This window comes from Salmo salar, chromosome ssa03 (genome assembly GCF_905237065.1).
Source record: "Salmo salar chromosome ssa03, Ssal_v3.1, whole genome shotgun sequence".
NCBI classification, from domain to species: Eukaryota; Metazoa; Chordata; class Actinopteri; order Salmoniformes; family Salmonidae; genus Salmo; species Salmo salar.
Genome location: NC_059444.1, coordinates 1384257 through 1405192, shown reverse-complemented (window position 1 = coordinate 1405192; position 20936 = coordinate 1384257). Strand labels below are relative to the sequence as shown.

The 20936-nt window shown below is 44.9% G+C and overlaps 1 protein-coding gene across 1 annotated transcript in view; it reads right to left on the bottom strand.

Annotated features, from left to right (window-relative positions):
• LOC106596054 (calcium/calmodulin-dependent 3',5'-cyclic nucleotide phosphodiesterase 1A) overlaps window positions 1-20936 on the bottom strand; it is a 95980-nt gene that overhangs the window by 17787 nt on the left and 57257 nt on the right. Inside the window, exons 8-15 of the mRNA XM_045714332.1 lie at window positions 19835-19963; window positions 18146-18247; window positions 16639-16759; window positions 9006-9087; window positions 6381-6498; window positions 5132-5309; window positions 4658-4949; window positions 4430-4596 (exon numbers count right to left, since the gene is read on the bottom strand). Coding sequence (XP_045570288.1) covers window positions 4430-4596; window positions 4658-4949; window positions 5132-5309; window positions 6381-6498; window positions 9006-9087; window positions 16639-16759; window positions 18146-18247; window positions 19835-19963 — 1189 coding nt within the window. The remainder of the gene's footprint in view (window positions 1-4429; window positions 4597-4657; window positions 4950-5131; window positions 5310-6380; window positions 6499-9005; window positions 9088-16638; window positions 16760-18145; window positions 18248-19834; window positions 19964-20936) is intronic.

Here is a 20936-nt window from a genome sequence, read left to right as displayed (position 1 = left end):
CAGAATAATACATTTTAGTACAGCTAAGCTATGAATGACACACAGGAAGTTCTAGTCAGTTACAGGTATAAAGGTGACTTAACGTCAGGACAGCTAAGCTCTGAACGACGCACAGGAAGTTCTAGTCAGTTACAGGTATAAAGGTGACTTAACGTCAGGACAGCTAAGCTCTGAACGACACACAGGAACACCAGGAATAACTAACTCTGTATAAACTGTACATACATGTGTAACATTGCATCACAAAGAAAGGTTTAAAGGTGTTATGTAAAGGATCAGATCAAATGCAAAACAGTATCTTCTATATATGAACAGTGGATAGACACATATTTGATCTGATTTGTTTCAAAAAAAATAGTCTCTAACCCTAGGCTAGTCAGGTACAGAGCAGCTCACAGACCACTACACCTGTACATAGCCCATCTATAATTTAGCCCATACAAATACCTCTTCCCCTACTGTATTTATTTATTTATTTTGCTCCTTTGCACCCCATTATTTATATTTCTACTTTGCACTTTCTTCCACTACAAATCTACCATTCCAGTGTTTTACTTGCTATATTGTATTTACTTCGCCACCATGGCCTATTTATTGCCTTTACCTCCCTTATCTCACCTCATTTGCTCACATTGTATATAGACTTATTTTTCTACTGTATTATTGACTGTAGGTTTGTTTTTACTCCATGTGTAACTCTGTGTTGTTGTTTGTGTCGAACTGCTTTGCTTTATCTTGGCCAGGTCGCAATTGTAAATGAGAACTAGTTCTCAACTAGCGTACCTGGTTAAATAAAGGACTTGTTCTCAACTTGCCTACCTGGTTAAATAAAGGACTTGTTCTCAACTTGCCTACCTGGTTAAATAAAGGACTTGTTCTCAACTTCCCTACCTGGTTAAATAAAGGTGAAATAAATGAAACAGGTGACTTAGCGTCGGTCCTCCAGTCTAGTCTAGTCAGGTAAAGGTATAAAGGTGACTTAGTGTCGATTCCCCAGGCTAGTCTAGTCAGGTAAAGGTGACTTAGTGTCGGTCCTCCAGGCTAGTCTAGTCAGGTATAAAGGTGACTTAGTGTTGGTTCCCCAGGCTAGTCTAGTTATGTAAAGGTATAAAGGTGACTTAGTGTCGGTCCTCCAGGCTAGTCTAGTCAGGTATAAAGGTGACTTAGCGTCGGTCCTCCAGTCTAGTCTAGTCAGGTAAAGGTATAAAGGTGACTTAGTGTCGATTCCCCAGGCTAGTCTAGTCAGGTATAAAGGTGACTTAGTGTTGGTTCCCCAGGCTAGTCTAGTTATGTAAAGGTATAAAGGTGACTTAGTGTCGGTCCTCCAGGCTAGTCTAGTCAGGTATAAAGGTGACTTAGTGTCGGTCCTCCAGGCTAGTCTAGTCAGGTATAAAGGTGACTTAGTGTTGGTTCCCCAGGCTAGTCTAGTTATGTACAGGTATAAAGGTGACTTAGTGTCGATTCCCCAGGCTAGTCTAGTCAGGTAAGGGTGACTTAGTATCGGTCCCCCAGGCTAGTCTAGTCAGGTACAGGTATAAAGGTGACTTAGTGTCGGTCCCCCAGGCTAGTCTAGTCAGGTATAAAGGTGACTTAGTGTCGGTTCCCCAGGCTAGTCTAGTCAGGTATAAAGGTGACTTAGTGTCGGTTCCCCAGGCTAGTCTAGTTATGTACAGGTATAAAGGTGACTTAGTGTTGGTTCCCCAGGCTAGTCTAGTCAGGTACAGGTGACTTAGTGTCTGTCCTCCAGTCTAGTCTAGTCAGGTACAGGTATAAAGGTGACTTAGTGTTGGTTCCCCAGGCTAGTCTAGTCAGGTAAAGGTGACTTAGTGTCGGTCCTCCAGGCTAGTCTAGTCATTTATAAAGGTGACTTAGTGTTGGTTCCCCAGGCTAGTCTAGTTATGTAAAGGTATAAAGGTGACTTAGTGTCGGTCCTCCAGGCTAGTCTAGTCAGGTATAAAGGTGACTTAGTGTCGGTCCTCCAGGCTAGTCTAGTCAGGTATAAAGGTGACTTAGTGTTGGTTCCCCAGGCTAGTCTAGTTATGTACAGGTATAAAGGTGACTTAGTGTCGATTCCCCAGGCTAGTCTAGTCAGGTAAGGGTGACTTAGTGTCGGTCCCCCAGGCTAGTCTAGTCAGGTACAGGTATAAAGGTGACTTAGTGTTGGTTCCCCAGGCTAGTCTAGTTATGTACAGGTATAAAGGTGACTTAGTGTTGGTTCCCCAGGCTAGTCTAGTCAGGTACAGGTGTAAAAGGTGACTTAGTGTCAGTCGCACAAGCTTGGCTGACGCTGTTCCTAACAGAAGGTGAGGTTAAAGGCTGTGACAGGTGCTAAAGGAATAGAGGAGTATTCCAGGTGAGTTACAGGTGAGTTACAGTTATGTAATTAACACATACAGTTGAAGTCGGAAGTTTACATCCACTTAGGTTGGAGTCATTAAAACTCGTTTATCAAACCACTCCACACATTTCTCGTTAACAAACTATAGTTTTGGCAAGTCGGTTCGGACATCTACCTTGTGCATGACACAAGTAATTTTCCCAACAATTGTTTACAGACAGATTATTTCAATTATAATTCACTATATCACAATTCCAGTGGGTCAGAATTTACATACACTAAGTTGACTGTGCCTTTAAACAGCTTGGAAAATCCAGAAAATGATGTCATGGCTTTAGAAACTTCTGATAGGTAATTGACATCATTTGAGTCAATTGGAGGTGTACCTGTGGATGTATTTCAAGGCCTACCTTCAAACTCAGTGCCTCTTCGCTTGATATCATTGGAAAATCCAAAGAAATCAGCCAAGACCTCAGAAAAAAATTGTAGACCTCCACAAGTCTGATTCATCCTTGGGAGCAATTTCCAAACGCCTGAAGGTACCACGTTCATCTGTACAAACAATAGTACGCAAGTATAAACACCACGGGACCAAGCAGCCATCATACCGCTCAGGAAGGAGACGCGTTCTGTCTCCTAGAAATTAACGTACTTTGGTGCGAAAAGTGCAAATCAATCCCAGAACAACAGCAAAGGACCTTGTGAAGATCCTGGAGAAAACAGGTACAAAAGTATCTATATCCACAGTAAAACAAGTCCTATATCAACATAACCTGAAAGGCCGCACAGCAAGGGAGAAGCCACTGCTCCAAAACCTCCATAAACAAGCCAGACTACGGTTTGCAACTGCACATGGGGACAAATATTGTACTTTTTGGAGAAATGTCCTCTGGTCTGATGAAACAACTGTGAAGCACGGGGGTGGCAGCATCATGTTGTGGGGGTGCTTTGCTGCAGGAGGGACTGGTGCACTTCACAAAATAGATGGCATCATGAGGAGGAAAATTATGTGGATATATTGAAGCAACATCTCAAGACATCAGTCAGGAACTTAAAGCTTGATCACAAATGAGTCTTCCAAATGGTCAATGACCCCAAGCATACTTCCAAAGTTGTGGCAAAATGGCTTAAGGACAACAAAGTCAAGGTGTTGGACTGGCCCTCACAAAGCCCTGACCTCAATCCCATAGAAAATGTGTGGGCAGAACTGAAAAAGTGTGTGCGAGCAAGGAGGCCTACAAACCTGACTCAGTTACACCAGCTCTGTCAGGAGGAATGGGCCAAAATTCACCCAACTTATTGTGGTAAGCTTGTGGAAGGCTACCCAAAACATTTGACCCAAGTTAAACAATTTAAAGGCAATGCTACCAAATACTAATTGAGTGTATGTAAACTTCTGACCCACTGAGAATGTAATGAAAGAAATAAAAGCTGAAATAAATCATTCCCTCTACTATTATTCTGACATTTCACATTCTTAAAATAAAGTGGTGATCTCAACTGACCTAAAACAGGGAATTTTTTACTAGGATTAAATGGCAGGAATTGTGAAAAACTGTTTAAATGTATTTGGCTAAGGTGTATGTAAACTTCCGACTTCAACTTCAAATACATCCAGTTGGGGGTGTCGGTGGATTGAATAATCTGTGAAGGCTCTTTACCCATAATGCACCTCAACAGTAAAAAACAATGTCAATCACAACATAGGAAAGGAAGAGTTTGGCTCAAATACCCTGCAGCCCAACTTAATGCAGTAAGCAACAGGGTTGGGTTCCATTACATTTCAATTCAGGAAGTTCTCAAGATCTGAAGTTCTGATTCGTTCACGTAGCTTCAAAAAGCTCTCATGTATAAAGTGCGATCCGTACTCTACATATGATAAGAAACAGCGGCTGGAGGGAGGATGGAGGGATGACGGAGGGATCACATATAATCGTCTCTGTCCAGTAGAGAGCGTTAGAGCTTCAGCTTCCTGGTCTGCTGCTTCATCCTAGTCCAGATCTATCGCTGAGGGAAATAACATAGTCCTTCATGTTACCTGTCAGCAGTTTGAGTTAGTGTTGATATCAGCAGAGGCTGGCTGTCTCTTACCTTCATGTTACCTGTCAGCAGAGGCTGGCTGTCTCTTACCTTCATGTTACCTGTCAGCAGAGGTTGGCTGTCTCTTACCTTCATGTTACCTGTCAGCAGAGGCTGGTGTCTCTTACCTTCAGGTGTTTTGGTCTTGTTCTGGTCACTCTGTGGAGACTCCGCCCCCTCTGACATAAGAGAAAATGTTCCCTGAAAAACCTGATTAATATACAGTATAATGACACCTACCGTTCTGTAATGGTGGGCTGGTGTCTGCTGCACTTCCAGTCTGTGTCCTCACTCCATCCCTCTCTCCTTCTCTCTCTCCGGTCTTCTCTGTGCGTCTGTCCTGGCGTAAGTTGAGCTCTTCTGGCACTTCACTCTCCTCTTCTCTCACTCCCTCCACCTCTTCTTCCTCTCCCTCTTCCTCTCCCTCCTGTGACTCTGTATCTCCCAGCTCTGTTTCAATTTCTCTCTCCTGGGGTTCCATAGTGTCTTCCTGCAACACTCTCTCCTCCTCAGCCTCCCTTCTGGCCTTCTCCTGTGTCTCTGGAGGAAACACACACACACACACACACACACACACACACACACACACACACACACACACACACACACACACACACACACACAAAAACACAAAAGTGTCAAGGGATATTGATTGGTTGGTTGGTTGGTTGGTTGATTGATTGGTCGATCGATCGATAAAACTACAGACAATACACCTTTAGTGGCCTGTGTCTTCCATCTCTCTCTGTTCTGATAAACCTCTTCATTCCACAGAGCCTTGAAGTTCTTCAGGTCCACAGCCAGTAGAGAGAAATGTCCAGCAGCACTGCTCTCTGACCCGGTGCTCTTTACACTGCCATGCTTAGCATCCTCACAGCTAATACTGTTTAGACTGGAGAGAGGAGAGGAGTAAAAACAAATCTACAGGGTTGACAGGGAGAAGAAGACTGTTGGTTAACTGAGACTGGAGCAGTAGAGGAGAGATGGTATCTACAGGGTTGACAGGGAGAAGAAGACTGTTGGTTAACTGAGACTGGAGCACTAGAGGAGAGATGGTATCTACAGGGTTGACAGGGAGAAGAAGACTGTTAGTTAACTGAGACTGGAGCAGTAGAGGAGAGATGGTATCTACAGGGTTGCCAGGGAGAAGACTGTGAAGTTGCCAACTCCCCTTTAAAGCACGGAGTGGAGGCCTGTGTTTGGGATAACAGCAGTGTTTAATCCTGCAGAGACTCAACCACACAGAGGGAGTAACAGGGTACAAAACGGTACAACAGGGTACAACAGGGTGTAAGAGGGTACAACAGGGAGTAACAGGGTACAATAGGGTACAAACAGGGTACAACAGGGAGTAACAGGGTACAACAGGGTGTAAGAGGGTACAACAGGGAGTAACAGGGTACAACAGGGAGTAACAGGGTACAACGGGGAGTAACAGGGTACAATAGGGTACAAACAGGGTACAACAGGGAGTAACAGGGTACAACAGGGTGTAAGAGGGTACAACAGGGAGTAACAGGGTACAATAGGGTACAAACAGGGTACAACAGGGAGTAACAGGGTACAATAGGGTACAAACAGGGTACAACAGGGAGTAACAGGGTACAACAGGGTGTAAGAGGGTACAACAGGGAGTAACAGGGTACAACAGGGAGTAACAGGGTACAATAGGGTACAAACAGGGTACAACAGGGAGTAACAGGGTACAACAGGGTGTAAGAGGGTACAACAGGGAGTAACAGGGTACAACAGGGAGTAACAGGGTACAATAGGGTACAAACAGGGTATAACAGGGAGTAACAGGGTACAACAGCATACAAACAGGGTACAACAGGGTACAACAGGGTACAACAGTGCAATCCTTCACAGGCCCTGAAACTCATTTTGACTTTCTCACAGGGTCTGAGGAGAAACAGTAGAAGTAGAAGCCGGTACCAGGAAATAGAAGCAGGAATTGTGGTACCTGCAGCGTCTGAACCCTGCCAGGCTGAGTGACGCCTCGTTGATGAGCGGAATGACAATCTTCTCCATCATTTCTGTCAACACGGTGAAGGTTGGAACCACAATGAAGTCTATAAACCCTGGAGACGGACACATAGAGAGGCCAGTGGTTATCAACCGTTTCTTTAACCGTGGCACAACTTGATGGGATAAACAATTCTACAGCACAACTAACATTTCTCTATTCATTTATTTACTGGTAATGACTTGTATTTTTATTTTTGTTATTTAGCGGAGCGTATCTGTCCCCCTGTGGGAATCGAACCCAAAAGCCATACAAATCATACATTTTTTTGTGACAAAAGTTTTTTGTAGATTAAATTGGGTTTTGGATATTTAAAAAAAAAAAATGTTTTGTCTAGAGACGAGTGGTTTTCTGCATTTTAAAGGTGCAACCACAGACACAAAGCCATACTCTGTTTGTTTCTATGGCAGAGGCTGTGGTATAGCTAAGACCAGAGACATACAGCACCAGAGGCTGTGGTATAGCTAAGACCAGAGACATACAGCACCAGAGGCTGTGGTTCAGCTAAGACCAGAGACATACAGTACCAGAGGCTGTGGTTCAGCTAAGACCAGAGACATACAGTACCAGAGGCTGTGGTATAGCTAAGACCAGAGACATACAGCACCAGAGGCTGTGGTTCAGCTAAGACCAGAGACATACAGTACCAGAGGCTGTGGTTCAGCTAAGACCAGAGACATACAGCACCAGAGGCTGTGGTTCAGCTAAGACCAGAGACATACAGCACCAGAGGCTGTGGTTCAGCTAAGACCAGAGACATACAGTACCAGAGGCTGTGGTTCAGCTAAGACCAGAGACATACAGCACCAGAGGCTGTTTTATAGCTAAGCCTATTCAGACTTGTTTGTGCTAATGCTTCTCACAAGCAAAGTGAAATTGCACAAATTCATTTGCTGATAATGCACGGCCCTCAAATGATATCGGGTTCAAGTCCAGGCTCTGGCTGGGCCACTCAAGGACATTCAGAGACTTGTACTGAAGTCACTCCTGCGTTGTCTTGGCTGTGTGCTTAGGGTCGTTGTCCTGTTGGAAGATGAACCTTCGCCCCAGTCTGAGGTCCTGAGTGCTCTGGAGCAGGTTTTCATCAAGGATCTCTCTGTACTTTGCTCCGTTCATCTTTCCCTTGATCATGACTTGTCTCCCAGTCCCTGCGGCTCAAAAAAATCCCCACAGCATGATGCTGCCACCACCATGCTTCACCGTAGGGATGGTGCCAGGTTTCCTCCAGACGTGACTCTTGGCATTCAGGCCAAAGAGTTCAATCTTGTTTCTCATGGTCTGAGAGTCTTTAGGTGCCTTTTGGCAAACTCCAAGCGGGCTGTCATGTGCCTTTTACTGAGGAGTGGCTTCCGTCTGGCCACTCTACCATAAAGGCCTGATTGGTGGAGTGCTGCAGAGATGGTTGTCCTTCTGGAAGGTTCTCCCATCTCCACAGAGGAACTCCGGAGCTCTGTCAGAGTGACAATTGGGTTCTTGGTGACCTCCCTGCCCAAGGCCCTTCTCCCCTGATTGCTCAATTTGGCCGGGCGGCCAGCTCTAAGAAGAGTCTTGGTGGTTCCAAACTGCTTCCATTTCAGAATGATGGAGGCCACTGTGTTCTTGAGGACCTTCATTGCTGCAGAAACTTGTTGGTACCCTTCCCCAGATCTGTGCCTTGACACAATCCTGTCTCGGAGCTCTACGGACATTTCTTTCAACCTCATTGCTTGGTTTTTGCTCTGACATGCACTGTCAACTGTGGGGCCTTTCTAAATCATGTCGAATCAATTGACTTTACCTCAGGTGGACTCCAATCAAGTTGTAGAAACATCTCAAGGTTGATCAATGGAAACAGGATGTACCTGAACTCAATTTAGAGTCTCATAGCAAAGGGTCTGAATACTTATGTAAATAAGGTATTTCTATAAAGATTTCTAAAAACCTGTTTATGGGGTATTGTGTCTCTTTTTAAAATCCATTTTAGAATAAGGCTGTAAAGTAACAAAATGTGGAAAAATTGAAGGGGTCTGAATAATTTCCAAACGGACTGTATAATCATAATGTATGATACTTACTTTACATGGACATGTATCACATATGTCAGAGTCTGGGACTGGGCCACCATGGTTGACTTGCTGTCAGGTTTGAGGTTATGTAACTCACCTATCTGGGACTGGGCCACCATGGTTGACTTGCTGTCAGGTTTGAGGTTATGTAACTCACCTATCTGGGACTGGGCCACCATGGTTGACTTGCTGTCAGGTTTGAGGTTATGTAACTCACCTATCTGGGACTGGGCCACCATGGTTGACTTGCTGTCAGGTTTGAGGTTATGTAACTCACCTATCTGGGACTGGGCCACCATGGTTGACTTGCTGTCAGGTTTGAGGTTATGTAACTCACCTATCTGGGACTGGGCCACCATGGTTGACTTGCGGTCAGGTTTGAGGTTATGTAACTCACCTATCTGGGACTGGGCCACCATGGTTGACTTGCTGTCAGGTTTGAGGTTATGTAACTCACCTATCTGGGACTGGGCCACCATGGTTGACTTGCGGTCAGGTTTGAGGTTATGTAACTCACCTATCTGGGACTGGGCCACCATGGTTGACTTGCGGTCACACAGAGGAGAGAAGGGCAGTCCTAGCTCCGCCTCTTTATCACCCTGGAGACACACAGCACATCATATGATCACATGACCAACATGATGACATCACACAGTCAATAAAACGATCCAAGACATGGCATATGGTAGTGTAGTGAGACACCCAATGGACTGGAAGATTCTCTTCTCAACACTGATCTTGAAAAAAACGTAAAAACTTGAAAATAAATAAATTCACCATCATTAACACAAAGGAAAAATATTATTATTTATTATCGAAAAATTGAAATACCATGGTTGACAGAGAAAAACACATTGGTACAATTTAAAGGCAAGTGGAAAACAATAATGCAGGCACCAGGCACTAGGGATGGAGGTGGGACCAGGTACTAGGGATGGAGGTGAGACCAGGTACTAGGGATGGAGGTGGGACCAGGTACTAGGGATGGAGGTGGGACCAGGTACTAGGGATGGAGGTGAGACCAGGTACAAGGGATGGAGGTGGGACCAGGTACTAGGGATGGAGGTGAGACCAGGCACTAGGGATGGAGGTGGGACCAGGTACTAGGGATGGAGGTGAGACCAGGTACTAGGGATGGAGGTGGGACCAGGTACTAGGGATGGAGGTGAGACCAGGTACTAGGGATGGAGGTGGGACCAGGTACTAGGGATGGAGGTGTGACCAGGTACCAGGGATGGAGGTGTGACCAGGTACTAGGGATGGAGGTGGGACCAGGTACTAGGGATGGAGGTGTGACCAGGTACTAGGGATGGAGGTGGGACCAGGTACTAGGAATGGAGGTGAGACCAGGTAATAAGGATGGAGGTGGGACCAGGCACTAGGGATGGAGGTGTGACCAGGCACTAGGGATGGAGGTGGAACCAGGCACTAGGGATGGAGGTGTGACCAGGTACTAGGGATGAAGGTGTGACCAGGTACTAGGGATGGAGGTGGGACCAGGTACTAGGGATGGAGGTGTGACCAGGTACTAGGGATGGAGGTGTGACTAGGGATGGAGGTGGGACCAGGCACTAGGGATGGAGGTGTGACCAGGTACTTGGGATGGAGGTGGGACCAGGCACTAGGGATGGAGGTGAGACCAAGTACTAGGGATGGAGGTGGGACCAGGCACTAGGGATGGAGGTGTGACCAGGCACTAGGGATGGAGGTGGGACCAGGCACTAGAGATGGAGGTGTGACCAGGTACTAGGGATGGAGGTGTGACGAGGTACTAGGGATGGAGGTGGGACCAGGTACTAGGGATGGAGGTGTGACTAGGGATGGAGGTGTGACCAGGTACTAGGGATGGAGGTGTGACTAGGGATGGAGGTGGGACCAGGTACTAGGGATGGAGGTGAGACCAGGTACTAGGGATGGAGGTGTGACTAGGGATGGAGGTGTGACCAGGTACTAGGGATGGAGGTGTGACTAGGGATGGAGGTGTGACCAGGTACTATGGATGGAGGTGGGACCAGGTACTAGGGATGGAGGTGTGACCAGGTACTAGGGATGGAGGTGTGACCAGGTACTAGGGATGGAGGTGTGACTAGGGATGGAGGTGGGACCAGGTACTAGGGATGGAGGTGTGACCAGGTACTAGGGATGGAGGTGTGACCAGGTACTAGGGATGGAGGTGTCACCAGGTACTAGGGATGGAGGTGTGACTAGGGATGGAGGTGTGACCAGGTACTAGGGATGGAGGTGTGACCAGGTACTAGGGATGGAGGTGTGACTAGGGATGGAGGTGTGACCAGGTACTAGGGATGGAGGTGTGACCAGGTACTAGGGATGGAGGTGTGACCAGGTACTAGGGATGGAGGTGGGACCAGGTACTAGGGATGGAGGTGAGATCAGGTACTAGGGATGGAGGTGTGACCAGGTACTAGGGATGGAGGTGTCACCAGGTACTAGGGATGGAGGTGGGACCAGGTACTAGGGATGGAGGTGGGACCAGGTACTAGTGATGGAGGTGTGACCAGGTACTAGGGATGGAGGTGTGACTAGGGATGGAGGTGTGACCAGGTACTAGGGATGGAGGTGGGACCAGGTACTAAGGATGGAGGTGAGACCAGGTACTAGGGATGGAGGTCGGACCAGGTACTAGTGATGGAGGTCGGACCAGGTACTAGGGATGGAGGTGAGACCAGGTACTAGGGATGGAGGTGGGACCAGGTACTAAGGATGGAGGTGAGACCAGGTACTAGGGATGGAGGTCGGACCAGGTACTAGGGATGGAGGTGGGACCAGGTACTAAGGATGGAGGTGAGACCAGATACTAGGGATGGAGGTGAGACCAGGTACTGGTGATGGAGGTGAGACCAGGTACTAGGGATGGAGGTGGGACCAGGTACTAGGGATGGAGGTGTGACCAGGTACTAGGGATGGAGGTGTGACCAGGTACTAGGGATGGAGGTGTGACCAGGTACTAGGGATGGAGGTATGACCAGGCACTAGGGATGGAGCTGTGACCAGGTACTAGGGATGGAGGTCGGACCAGGTACTAGTGATGGAGGTGTGACTAGGGATGGAGGTGTCACCAGGTACTAGGGATGGAGGTGTGACTAGGGATGGAGGTGGGACCAGGCACTAGGGATAGAGGTGTGACCAGGTACTAGGGATGGAGGTGTGACTAGGGATGGAGGTGGGACCAGGTACTAGGGATGTAGGTGTGACTAGGGATGGAGGTGGGACCAGGCACTAGGGATGGAGGTGTGACCAGGCACTAGGGATGGAGGTGAGACCTGGTACTAGGGATGGAGGTGTGGCCAGGTACTAGGGATGGCGGTGTGGCCAGGTACTAGGGATGGAGGTGTGACCAGGTAGTAGGGATGGAGGTGTGGCCAGGTACTAGGGATGGAGGTGTGGCCAGGTACTAGCGATGGAGGTGTGGCCAGGTACTAGGGATGGAGGTGTGACCAGGTACTAGGGATGGAGGTGGGACCAGGTACTAGGGATGGAGGTGTGGCCTAGTACTAGGGATGGAGGTGTGACTAGGGATGGATGTGTGACCAGGTACTAGGGATGGAGGTGGGACCAGGTACTAGGGATGGAGGTGTGGCTAGGGATGGAGGTGGGACCAGGTACTAGGGATGGAGGTGTGGCTAGGCACTAGGGATGGAGGTGTGACCAGGTACTAGGGATGGAGGTGGGACCATGCAGGTACTATACACACATACTTAGAACTGTAGATATGTGGTAGTGGTGGAGTAGGGGCCTGAGGGAACACAGTGTATTGTAGATATGTGGTAGTGGTGGAGTAGGGGCCTGAGGGAACACAGTGTATTGTAGATATGTGGTAGTAGAGTAGGGGCCTGAGGGAACACAGTGTATTGTAGATATGTGGTAGTGGTGGAGTAGGGGCCTGAGGGAACAGTGTATTGTGAAATCTGTGAATGTATTGTAATGTTTTTAAAATGGTATAAACTGCCTTAATTTTGCTGGACCCCAGGAAGGGCTGCCTTGGCAGCAGATACTGTGGTTCCATAATAAATACAAATGCAAAATATATAAATACACATACATACACTTAGATTGGAGTCATTAAAACTTGTTTTTCAATCACTCTGCAAATTTCTTGTTAACAAACTATATTGTTTTGGCAAGTCGGTTAGGACATCTACCTTGTGCATGACACAAGTAATTTTACCAACAATTGTTTACAGACAGATTATTTCACTTATATTTCACTGTATCACAATAACAGTGGGTCAGAAGTTTACATACACTAAGTTGACTGTGCCTTTAAACAGCTTGGAAAATTCCAGAAAATGATGTCATGGCTTTAGAAGCTTCTGATAGGCTAATTGGCATAATTTGAGTCAATTGGAGGTGTGCCTGTGGATGTATTTCAAGGCCTATCTTCAAACTCAGTGCCTCTTTGCTTGACATCATGGAAAATCAAAAGAAATCAGCCAAGACCTCAGAAAAAAATTGTAGACCTCCACAAGTCTGGTTCATCCTTAGGAGCAATATCCAAACGCCTGAAGGTACCACGTTCATCTGAACAAACAATAGTACACAAGTATAAACACCATGGGACCACGTAGCCGTCATACCGCTCAGGAAGGAGACGTGTTCTGTCTCCTAGAGATGAACGAACTTTGGTGTGAAAAGTGCAAATCAATCCCAGAACAACAACAAAGGACCTTGTGAAGATCCTGGAGGAAACAGGTACAAAAGTATCTATATCCACATTAAAACGAGTCCTATATTGACATAACCTGAAAGGCCGCTCAGCAAGGAAGAAGCCACTGCTCCAAAACCGCCATAAAAAAGCCAGACTGCGATTTGCAACTGCACATGGGGAAAAAGATCGTACTTTTTGGAGAAATGTCCTCTGGTCTGATGAAACAAAAATAGAACTGTTTGGCCAGAATGACCATCGTTATGTTTGGAGGAAAAAGGGGGACGCTTGCAAGCCGAAGAACACCGTCCCAACCGTGAAGCACGGGGGTGGCAGCATCATGTTGTGGGGGTGCTTTGCTGCAGGAGGGACTGGTGCACTTCACAAAATAGCTGACATCATGAGGAGGAAAATGATGTGGATATATTGAAGCAACATCTCAAGACATCTGTCAGGAAGTGAAAGCTTGGTCGCAAATGGGTCTTTCAAATGGACAATGACCCCAAGCATACTTCCAAAGTTGTGGCAAAATGGCTTCAGGACAACAAAGTCAAGGTATTGGAGTGGCCATCACAAAGCCCTGACCTCAATCCTATAGAAAATTTGTGGGCAGAACTGAAAAAGTGTGTGTGAGCAAGGAGGCCTACAAACCTGACTCAGTTACACCAGCTCTGTCAGGAGGAATGGGCCAAAATTCATCCAACTTATTGTGGGAAGCTTGTGGAAGGCTACCCAAAACGTTTGACCCAAGTTAAACAATTTAAAGGCAATGCTACCAAATGCTAATTGAGTGTATGTAAACTTCTGACCCACTGAGAATGTAATGAAAGAAATAAAAGCTGAAATAAATAAATAATTCTCTCTACTATTATTCTGACATTTCACATCCTTAAAATAAAGTGGTGATCCTAACTGAATGTCAGGAGTTGTGAAAACTGAGTTTAAATGTATTTAGTTAAGGTGTATGTACATTTCCGACTTCACTTTTCCTCATCAATCTACACACAATAACCCATAATGACAAATTGAAAACAGGTTTTTATACAGTACCAGTCAAAGGTTGGGACACTCCTATTCATTCAAGGGTTTCTCTTTATTTTGGCTATTTTCTACATTGTAGAATAATAGTGAAGACATCAAAACCATGAAATGACACATATGGAATCATGTAGTAACCAAACATTTTTTAACAAATCAAAATATATTTTATATTTGAGATTTTTCAAAGTAGCCACATTTTGCCTTGATGACAGCTTTGCACACTTTTGGCATTCTCTCAACCAGCTTCATGAGGTAGTCACCTGGAATACATTTCAATTAACAGGTGTGTCTTGTTAAAAGTACATTTTTGACATTTCTTTCCTTCTCAAAACCTCTAAAGGATCGGCCCCTTTTTTTCAATTTTCGCCTAAAATAACATACCCAAATCTAATAGCCTGTAGCTCAGGACCTGAAGCAAGGATATGCATATTCTTGGTACCATTTGGAAGGAAACACTTTGAAGTTTATGGAAATGTGAAAGGAATGTGGGAGAATACAACACAATAGATCTGGTAAAAGATAATACAAAGAAAAAAACAATAGTTTTCTGTATTTTTTTTGTACCATCGTCTTTGAAACGCAAGAGAAAGGCTATAATGTATTATTCCAGCCCAGGTGCAATTTAGATTTTGGCCACTAGATGGCAGCAGTGTATATGCCAAGTTTTACTTGATCCAATGAACCATTGCATTTCTGTTCAAAATGTTGTGTCAATACTGCCCAAATGTGCCTAATTTGTTTATTAATAACTTTTCATGTTCAAAACAGTGAACTCACCTCAAACAATAGCATGGTATTATTTCACTGTAATAGCTACTGTAAATTGGACAGTGCAGTTAGAATAACAAGAATTTAAGCTTTCTGCCAATATCAGATATGTCTATGTCCTGGGAAATGATCTTGTTACTTACAACCTCATGCTAATCACATTAGCTTACGTTATCTCAACCATCACGTGGAAGGGACACCAATCCCAAAGAAGTTGCATTTGAGCCAATCAGTTGTATTGTTTAGGTAGGGGTGGTATACAGAACTTAGCCCTATTTGGTAAAAGACCAAGTCCATATTAGGGCAGGAACAGCTCAAATAAGCAAAGAGAAATGACATTCCATCATTACTTTAAGACATGAAGGTCAGTCAATTAGTTTCTTCAAGTGCAGTCGCAAAAACCAGCGCTATGATGAAACTGGCTCTCATGAGGACCGCCACAGGAAAAGAAGACCCAGAGTTACCTCTGCTGCAGAGGATAAGTTCATTAGAGTTAACTAGACCTCAGACTTCATCCCAAATAAATACTTCACAGAGTTCAAGTAACAGACACATCTCAACATCAACTGTTCAGAGGAGACTGTGTGAATCAGGCCTTCATGGTCTAATTGCTGCAAAGAAACCACTATTAAAGGATAAGAAGAAGAGACTTTCTTGAGCCAAGAAACATTAGGACATTAGACCAGTGGAAATGTGATAATACCATAAGGCTATAAGGCCTGTCAACACAGAATAATGCACTAGAACCCCATAAGGCCTGTCAACACAGAATAATTAGAGGTCAAGGGTTAGAGGTTAGAGGTTACCTGTCTGAAGAACTCCTCCAGAAGGGATGCTGTCCAGCGGTGGTGTAGGGTTAGAGGTTAGAGGTTAGAGGTTACCTGTCTGAAGAACTCCTCCAGAAGGGATGCTGACCAGCGGTGGTGTAGGTTTAGAGGTTAGAGGTTACCTGTCTGAAGAACTCCTCCAGAAGGGATGCTGTCCAGCGGTGGTGTAGGGTTAGAGGTTAGAGGTTAGATGTTACCTGTCTGAAGAACTCCTCCAGATGGGATGCCGTCCAGCGGTGGTGTAGGGTTAGAGGTTAGAGGTTAGAGGTTACCTGTCTGAAGAACTCCTCCAGAAGGGATGCTGTCCAGCGGTGGTGTAGGGTTAGAGGTTAGAGGTTAGAGGTTACCTGTCTGAAGAACTCCTCCAGAAGGGATGCTGTCCAGCGGTGGTGTAGGGTTAGAGGTTAGAGGTTGCCTGTCTGAAGAACTCCTCCAGAAGGGATGCTGTCCAGCGGTGGTGTAGGGTTAGAGGTTAGAGGTTAGATGTTACCTGTCTGAAGAACTCCTCCAGATGGGATGCCGTCCAGCGGTGGTGTAGGGTTAGAGGTTAGAGGTTAGAGGTTACCTGTCTGAAGAACTCCTCCAGAAGGGATGCTGTCCAGCGGTGGTGTAGGGTTAGAGGTTAGAGGTTACCTGTCTGAAGAACTCCTCCAGAAGGGATGCCGTCCAGCGGTGGTGTAGGGTTAGAGGTTAGAGGTTAGAGGTTACCTGTCTGAAGAACTCCTCCAGATGGGATGCCGTCCAGCGGTGGTGTAGGGTTAGAGGTTAGAGGTTAGAGGTTACCTGTCTGAAGAACTCCTCCAGAAGGGATGCTGTCCAGCGGTGGTGTAGGGTTAGAGGTTAGAGGTTACCTGTCTGAAGAACTCCTCCAGAAGGGATGCTGTCCAGCGGTGGTGTAGGTCCCATGTCTTAGCTGGGTGGCTGATATCAGCTGTATGGAGCAGCAAAGACATGGCTTTGGGTTTATCGATCCTGGTGGACACACACACACACACACACACACACACACACACACACACACACACACACACACACACACACGGTTAAATAGTTAGCAGCAGTGACAGGGCTTTTTTCTCAATATTGGAGTCACATAGAAGGGTAAATCCATGACATGACAGCAGTCAGTCTGAAGGGGTTGTAATAAGGTCAAGGTCAGAGTTCAACAGTCAGTCTGTAGGGGTTGTAACAAGGACAAGGTCAGAGTTCAGCAGTCAGTCTGTAGGGGCTGTTATAGACCCAGTCACTCTGACCCAGTCACTCTGACCCAGTCTTAATACAGTAGCTCAACACACATCATGTTGACTGATCGCTAGTCACTGCTGAAGGTTACAGGAACTAACAGAGGATCAGGACAGAGGAGAGGACAGGAACTAATAGAGGATCAGGACAGAGGAGAGGACAGGAACTAATAGAGGATCAGGACAGAGGAGACAGAGGAGAGGACAGGAACTAATAGAGGATCAGGACAGAGGAGACAGAGGAGAGGACAGGAACTAATAGAGGATAAGGACAGAGGAGACAGAGGAGAGGACAGGAACTAATAGAGGATCAGGACAGAGGAGACAGAGGAGAGGACAGGAACTAATAGAGGATCAGGACAGAGGAGACAGAGGAGAGGACAGGAACTAATAGAGGATCAGGACAGAGGAGAGGACAGGAACTAATAGAGGATCAGGACAGAGGAGACAGAGGAGAGGACAGGAAGTAATAGAGGATCAGGACATATAGATGTAGATATAGATATTGATGTAGATATAGATATAGATATAGATGTATAGAAGATCAGGACATATAGATGTAGATATAGATATAGATGTAGAAATAGATATAGATGTAGATATAGATATAGATGTAGATGTAGATATAGATATAGATGTAGATATAGATATATATGTAGATGTATAGATATAGATGTAGATGTATAGATATAGATGTCGATGTATAGATATAGATGTAGATATAGATATAGATGTATAGATATAGATATAGATGTATAGAAGATAAGGACATATAGTTGTAGATATAGATATAGATGTATAGATACTGATATAGATGTATAGATATAGATGTAGATGTATAGATATAGATGTAGATATAGATGTATAGATATAGATATAGATATATAGATATAGATATAGATGTAGATATAGATGTAGATATAGATATAGATGTATAGATATAGATGTATAGATATACATATAGATGTATAGATATAGATATAGATGTATAGAAGATCGGGACATATAGATGTATAGATATAGATGTATAGATATAGATATAGATGTATAGATATAGATATAGATGTATAGATATAGATATAGATGTATTGGAGATCGGGAGGCTGTTAAGTCTCACCCCTCCGGTTGCTGGAGAAAGTTCTTCATGTGTTTCAGCTGCTGGAAGTGACAGGACATGTCTGTAGCCAGGACCATCTCTACCACAAGGCTCCTCAGCTCTCTACAGACAGACAGACAGACAGACAGACAGACAGACAGACAGACAGACAGACAGACAGGTTAGGGTTAGAGAGAGGAGCAGCATGTCTGTAGCCAGGACCATCTCTACCACCAGGCTCCTCAGCTCTCTACAGACAGACAGACAGACAGACAGACAGACAGGTTAGGGTTAGAGAGAGGAGCAGCATGTCTGTAGCCAGGACCATCTCTACCACCAGGCTCCTCAGCTCTCTACAGACAGACAGACAGACAGACAGACAGACAGGTTAGGGTTAGAGAGAGGAGCAGCATGTCTGTAGCCAGAACCATCTCTACCACCAAGCTCCTCAGCTCTCTGGGGAGACAGACAGACAGACAGACAGACAGACAGACAGACAGACAGACAGACAGACAGACAGACAGACAGACAGACAGACAGACAGACAGACAGACAGACAGACAGGTTAGGGTTAGAGAGAGGAGCAGCATGTCTGTAGCCAGAACCATCTCTACCACCAAGCTCCTCAGCTCTCTACAGACAGACAGACAGACAGACAGACAGACAGACAGACAGACAGACAGACAGACAGACAGACAGACAGACAGACAGACAGACAGACAGACAGGTTAGCTCTCTGGGGAGACAGACATAACCATCTGTCCTACCAGGCCCCTCAGCTCTCTGGGGAGACAGACATAACCATCTGTCCTACCAGGCCCCCTCAGCTCTCTGGGGAGACAGACAGAACCATCTCTACCACCAGGCCCCTCAGCTCTCTGGGGAGACAGACAGAACCATCTCTACCACCAGGCCCCTCAGCTCTCTGGGGAGACAGACAGACATTGTCGAGAAGGAACCTGCAAGTAAGCATTTCATTGGACGTATTCCATGCATGTCCTTCACAACGAATAAAACTTGGAAGATGTTATTACATGTTATTATACTCCTATTACTCCTATTACATGTTATTACACTCCTATTACTCCTATTACATGTTATTACGTGTTATTACACTTCTATTACTCCTATTACATGTTATTACACTTCTATTACTCCTATTACATGTTATTACACTTCTATTACTCCTATTACATGTTATTACACTTCTATTACTCCTATTACATGTTATTACACTTCTATTACTCCTATTACATGTTATTACACTTCTATTACTCCTATTACATGTTATTACACCTATTAATCATATTACCTGTTATTACAATTCCTATTACATGTTATTACGTGTTATTACACTCCTATTACGCCTATTACATGTTATTACACTCCTATTACTCCTATTACATGTTATTACACCTATTAATCATATTACATGTTATTACACTTCTATTACTCCTATTACATGTTATTACACCTATTAATCATATTATCTGTTATTACACTCCTATTACATGTTATTACGTGTTATTACACTCCTATTACATGTTATTACATGTTATTACACTCATACTACTTATATTACATGTTATTACAGTCCTATTACTCCTATTACATGTTATTACAGTCCTATTACTCCTATTACTCCTATTACATGTTATTACACTCCTATTACTCCTATTACATATTTATTACATTTTATGAATGTCTCACCTCCAGTCGTCTTTAGACAGGTTGTATAGTATGTTGATCTCATCGTCGTCCTGTAGGAGGCGGTATGCAGCGCTGACATGGTGGCTCTCCAGGACAGACCGGTCGTTGTACAGGATCGCTGTGTCTGATCTGGAGACACATTCATATTGTCACCTAACATATTTTCAGTCGTCTATTACCTGGTCTGGATCTGTTAGATCAGTCATCTATTACCTGGTCTGGATCTGTTACATCAGTCATCTATTACCTGGTCTGGATCTGTTAAATCAGTCATCTATTACCTGGTCTGGATCTGTTAGATCAGTAATCTATTACCTGGTCTGGATTTGTTATATCAGTCATCTATTACCTGGTCTGGATCTGTTAAATCAGTCATCTATTACCTGGTCTGGATCTGTTAGATCAGTCATCTATTACCTGGTCTGGATTTGTTATATCAGTCATCTATTACCTGGTCTGGATCTGTTAAATCAGTCATCTATTACCTGGTCTGGATCTGTTAGATCAGTCATCTATTACCTGGTCTGGATCTGTTAAATCAGTCATCTATTACCTGGTCTGGATCTGTTAGATCAGTCATCTATTACCTGGTCTGGATTTGTTATATCAGTCATCTATTACCTGGTCTGGATCTGTTAGATCAGTCATCTATTACCTGGTCTGGATCTGTTAGATCAGTCATCTATTACCTGGTCTGGATCTGTTAAATCAGTCATCTATTACCTGGTCTGGATCTGTTAAATCAGTCATCTATTACCTGGTCTGGATCTGTTACATCAGTCATCTATTACCTGGTTTGGATCTGTTAAATAAGTCATCTATTACCTGGTCTGGATCTGTTAGATCAGTCATCTATTACCTGGTCTGGATCTGTTTAATCAGTCATCTATTACCTGGTCTGGATCTGTTACATCAGTCATCTATTACCTGGTCTGGATCTGTTACATCAGTCATCTATTACCTGGTCTGGATCTGTTAGATCAGTCATCTATTACCTGGTCTGGATCTGTTACATCAGTCATCTATTACCTGGTCTGGATCTGTTATATCAGTCATCTATTACCTGGTCTGCATCTGTTACATCAGTCATCTATTACCTGGT